General features: G+C 32.5%; 1 protein-coding gene across 1 annotated transcript in view; it reads left to right on the top strand.

Moving 5' to 3' along the window:
- The first annotated feature begins 283 nt into the window (after positions 1–283).
- Positions 284–6,000, top strand: part of LOC149796765 (uncharacterized) — a 28,016-nt gene continuing 22,299 nt past the window's right edge. Inside the window, exons 1-6 of the mRNA XM_089960272.1 lie at positions 284–641; positions 1,389–1,685; positions 2,125–2,427; positions 3,540–3,590; positions 4,391–4,504; positions 4,799–5,287. Coding sequence (XP_089816398.1) covers positions 461–641; positions 1,389–1,685; positions 2,125–2,427; positions 3,540–3,590; positions 4,391–4,504; positions 4,799–5,287 — 1,435 coding nt within the window. The 5' untranslated portion in view covers positions 284–460. The remainder of the gene's footprint in view (positions 642–1,388; positions 1,686–2,124; positions 2,428–3,539; positions 3,591–4,390; positions 4,505–4,798; positions 5,288–6,000) is intronic.

Genomic DNA, 6,000 nt, shown 5'->3' with positions numbered 1-6,000 from the left:
ATAAAATTTCAACAAATAATTACACTAACTTAGGAAAGTGATAGTTTCGTGAAAATATTTGAGTATATATCAAATCGTTTGTTTTCTTCTGAGGGTCCAATCCTTTTATTTTGTACATCTCAATTAAGTGGAAAAAATACTTACACTGAATTTATGGATCTCCATTTTGACGAAAAATCACCAAAACAAACAAAGCCGAACAAAATGTAACCCCCTACCATTATGATGTGTATCTTAATTGTTAATATATCTATTATTTTAAGTTGCAGGTAACAATCTAAATGACTATGACGACGATATAGTAGACGCTATAGCTGGACAAAAAGTCATAATTGCAACATGGCCATTGAATGGTTCATCTCTGTTCATCAATGTTACAAGGGGCAATAGTACCCGTCTGACGACGTTGGTAGATGGAAGAATTGACAAACATACAACAGTCCAGAACGGACGATTGATCATGAAATATAATCACACCATAAAAGAAGTGACTTTAATGTTCGACAAAGTCAGCAGGGAAGATGAAGGGTCATATGAAATAGAAGAGAGTTTATATACAAGTAAAGAAGCCTCACACGAGATCGAAAGTGACGGGCGTAAAACAAAAGATGGATCATGGAGGTTGATATTATCCGTTCTTGGTATGTGTAATGTCGACAAAATTGTTTCCAGGAGTGAATGGAGGTATTGGATTGAGTATATGATTCGCTTGCAGCTGTATCATAATAATTATATTGTATAACAGGGCCAATACTTGTTTCTCTGAAATACACATAACACCAAACATTGAGTGACTGTATTTACTTGTTACGTAATCGTTATACATACAAACATAATGCATAATTCCTGAAATTAGATATGCGTAAATAATTAACATTCAAATAACTTGTTTATTCTTCTTAAACACATAACGTAAATTTGCTTAATTTTCTTTCAAAGTATGATATTATGCCTGGATTATCTAAGTTCTGACCCAAAGATTGTTTCAACTGGCCATGCTCATAAAATGCAATAGGGCAAAACATACTACAATATTAGGAGTAAATAAAAAATTATGACAAGCTCAACGTCATAGTAATTGATTTTTAGATGTTTGCATAAGATAAATTTACAGCATGGAAATTTCATGTAGCAGATTCTTCCAATGCTTAGCCTACACCGCAAACATTTACCGTGCACATGCTACACACTGTTTTTTCACTGGTCAGGAAAAGCTGTAATAACTAACGTAAACTCTTTTGGCTACTGCTACTAATATATATATATATATATATATATATATATATATATATATATATATATATATATATATATATATAATATGATTGTTCTTTCACAATGGTGAATTGATGCATTCATTGGAAAGTATATAGTTTTATATAAATCAGAACCAAGTGAAGTAAAGCTAGGCTATGCTGGAGAAGACATCATCATGAAAATGGAATTTGGAAAAACATCAGATCAATCCAGAATAAATCATTACGACCAGGCGGTTGCACTCTTGCTTGGGTCCGTTTGTAGCATATTGACGGATTCTTATTGGTATGGCCGACTGAGGTGTACAAGAGACGATCTGGATATGATCTACATGCTTACTATCGAAAACGTCACCCAGAGGGATGCCGGTCTCTACGAGGTAACAACTGGCAGGGATAAAGTTGGGAGATGCTTCCTCGACATCAGAGGTATTTGAACAAAATTAATGATAATAACGAAAATGTATCACGGTCATCAGGATTACCCTTGAACATTATGGTAGAGATTTGGTCTCAAAGTAGTTTTGTTATGTTTTAGCAACACTCTCCATATTTACCACGGTAACCTTAAAATAGTGAAATTTCAAACCACTTTTCCAGACAAGCCATGCACATTTTATAATACTTGTCATGTGTATGTGAAGAATCTGCTGCTGTATTCAGTTCAATTACAAGTTATGCATTCGTTATTAATATGATTTAGTAGACATGATCCCGAATCTTTCTTTCCATCGAGTTTCCGAGAAAAAGTAAGATACTAACAGAATAAAACCGAACATGACATTTTCATTAAACTACATGACCTAAAAGTTAAAAAGAAATGAGAAAAGACCAATACCAATAAATAATGCACTTTTGTATATAACAGGTAAACCCACTCGTGCAGTTGTTGACGAAAACACGACAATCGGATGGTTCTACAATCAACAAGGGATGAATCGCACACTTCTGGTCATTCATCCGAATCAGAAAGTAATGATGTTGGTGCCACCAACCAATATTCCCGAAATTAAGAGTGATTTTCAGCATCGGTTGTTTTACAGCGGGGACGCATCAAAAAGTTTTATGTCGTTCACATTGATGAATTTAAGACACTCTGATGCAGGCTTATATGCCATTAAAACCGTACATGGAAATACCATATCTGGCAGCAAAGAATTGATTGTAGAAGGTAGGAATGGTATATATATATATATATATATATATATATATATATATATATATATATATATATATATATATATATATGTGTGTGTGTGTGTGTGTGTGTGTGAAAATATTAACAGTCAAGATAAGTATAATTTGGTAAATAAAATGAAAAATGGGTCATTATCTAGTTGAAAGTAATGGGAAAATGAAGAATATAACTAAAGTAAGGCAAAGAAAGAAAGTGCTCGTTTTACTAACATTTCCATTTTGTTTGAATTGTATGAATTGCACATTACTGTAGAATTAAGGTCTAAAATAGATTACGCTAGACTAATGGAACAATGTATGATATGCTGATATAAGTGGTATTGGAAAGTGTGGGTTTTTCCTGCTCTCTCTCTTCCATGCATAACAGACAAAACTACATGAAAATCTGTGAGAGAGAACAATCTTTGAACTGGATAAAACACGTGAATATATAGATCATTAGTTTCAATTTAAAAAATGCATTTGCTTCCGGTGCTCAATTTGCTTGAGTCATTTATCATCACACTAAGTGAAAACATTATTTAGCCTAAGGCGTATACACAGTATATGATTCGTATGCAAAGAAGTTTACAGTTATTCAATATTTTGATTGGAAGAAAAACACAGTTATATCAACAAAATAAAGACACTAGCGAATCATAATGTTCATAATTTAGATGTTATCACATGTTGAAACAGCTATAAAAACCATTAAAGTAACAATAAATCCAACGGCGAAAGATGAAAAGGATTGAAAAAAATATCATTCGCGATCAAATTTTGAAAGGAAGTCATCAGTTGACAAACAACTGGTTTGATTGTCCAAATAGGTGATATTATTCAATTAAATAAATGTAATACCGGCGAAACTGGTCAGTAGTGTCTTACGGGTTAGTGAATGGCAAAAGTCAATTAAAAGAAATGTATAGTCATTTTCTATCGTTCATATTTTACCCTTTTATATTCAATATCCTGTATGTAGGTAGCCACTTTATATATATATATATATATATATATATATATATATATATATATATATATATATATATATATATATATATATAAATTGTGTGCCATTTTTATATTTGCCTTGATTTGTCTTTGCAGCTACAAACCTAAATAGCATTACAACAGTTGAACCGGCTATAGCCGAGTCAGGTAAATGTTTTGTGTAATTCGTTCTCACTTTGATATGTATCTATCTTAAATATCTCTTTATTAAAGTATTTGTCACATTTGCTTCTGATGCTAAAGTATTCAGTGACAGTTATCATGTCATTATGTGAAAATGATTTATATCGCATATACCATATACCGCTATAGGAGTCTGTTAGTGCCACGATGACATCAATTTGTAATTACAGTTACGACTAGTTATCTTGAAATTACGGTTTAGTAGTGGGTAATTAATACTTACAATCTGGTAATTACGAGTTATCTATCTCGTAATTAGGAGATACCATCTCAAGATATCGAGATAGCAATCTCGTAATTATCACTTACTATCGCTTCCAAACATTTTATTTCCTTTCGATCACTTGTCTGTATTTTTATCTTCTTTTCCTCCATGTAAACGTGTTCAACTTTATCAATGGCTGCGCTACATTGCAATGTAATATATTTTATGTTTTAGCTTTTATCAGTTCTGAGACAGTTAACAACAAGAAATATATATTGTATCTTGGATCAGGTATATAAATTAAACGTCTTATAGCATAGTACCAGTATGACGAAAGCTGCTACATATTTTAGTTAAGCAAGCTTACCAATGATTTCGAAATTTTTTCTCTGTATCTATCTATCTATCGACCTATTTATCTACATATCATGTATGAAGGATATATTTCATGTTGAGCGCTCTCTCTTTATATATATATATATATATATATATATATATATATATATATATATATATATATATATATATATATATATATATATATATATATATATATTAGTGAGTGTAGCATGCAAAGTCGAATCTCTTGTCTGGGGAGCCGCTTGTTTGGTTCTACTGATGATTGTCTGCCTTGTTTGTGTGCAGCGCAGGAGCAGCTGCAGGCTGGATGCAGGTACAGACAATTTTTATTAACAGCAAATTGTGGTTATTGTTAAGTTATTAAACTGTGTTATCCACTTTAGATAGCGTCAGATTTAATCTTGTTTTTCATCTTTCTATATTGATATAATTATCATCTTGACGTTTATAATACCATCTATTAAATCAATTTTCATATAAGTAAATAAGAAAACAAAACATGTTAAATATTTGTCACACAAAACGGTATAAAACATTGACTAATTTTCCGTACTTACGATTTCGCTTGGTTGAGAAGTAAATAAAACTGCTTTTGTCAATTTTGTAGCACAGCGTGTTTTACTGGATAAATATGAAACCGTTTCCTTTTCTACTCATGGTACTATAAGGAGACCTCTACCAATGCCTCCATTGGAGGAAGTAAGGATGGATCAGTCAGCTACTCAATCTGATGGAGTTTGCAATGCGATACTTGGGCTTCACTACGCAGCCAGTATTGACTTAGCTGCTGCTAATACCGAATGCAACAGCACCTATTCGCAAGTGCACTTGGAATATGACAAACTAACAAGCAATAAAGTCGTGGATTGCAACAAACCAAGTGACCGATTCAATCGGACGGGATCGACACCGTGTCATGATGACTTAGAAGAGGGTATTTTAGAGGTGGGATCTCCGTCTGTCTTTACATTTGTGACAACAATAGGTATTGATGAATATAGGTACCATGGGAAGGATACAAGTCAGATGCCCCAAAGCGGTCTAGCTTTCTATGCAAAAGTAAAAAACAGACAGAAAGTATCACCCCTGAATACTGGTATGTGCATTCAAATTACGGTCTTTGATAACATTACTTTTTCTACTTTGCAAAGTTGACGTGTTTTCATAGCTTGTGTATGTTGGTATTTTTATGAATGAGAAAGGGAAACCCAAACCTTATTCTTAACAATCCTTTTTTTTATTTATCATATTTAATGTTTGCAATGATTTTATAGCCAATAAAATGATCCTTATTCTAGCCGTTATAAACGTAAAACTTGTAGCGTTGATTCAATAAAGGTACAGTTTCAAGCATAATTATATTAAGTGTAGAATAATTTTATCCAGTTCTATCTATGTTATGATTGAACCCTAATGGTTTCATCAATAGGATTGGGGTTGAATACAGATAATGTACTAGTTTTCCTTTCATAATTTGTTGGATTTCATGTTTGCTCGACAAAAGTAAACAGCAGACGAGCAAATATTCTCATGGTGCAAACAAAACAACCCCATATCAGTACCGAAGTAAATGGTGTTTCTAGCAAATCAAAAATAAATAATACGAAAATCATGCAGCAAACCTTTGACACTTACTTTTCTCTTGTCGTCGTCTCTAGCAGTTTTGATAGTGCTAGTAGCAGTATCAGGAGTATTCATAGTAGAAATAGTAATAGTCATAGCAGAAGTAGTAGTAGTAGTAGTTAACTATATCAGTTACATACTCCTAATATTTGATTCAACTTATCACACAATCTACCCTTTTAAGTA

This window comes from Sinohyriopsis cumingii, chromosome 6 (assembly GCF_028554795.1).
Source record: "Sinohyriopsis cumingii isolate HCF-2022 chromosome 6, ASM2855479v2, whole genome shotgun sequence".
Lineage (NCBI taxonomy): Eukaryota > Metazoa > Mollusca > Bivalvia > Unionida > Unionidae > Sinohyriopsis > Sinohyriopsis cumingii.
The sequence above is the reverse complement of the archived record's forward strand: the minus strand, read 5'-3'. Positions and strand labels throughout refer to the sequence as shown.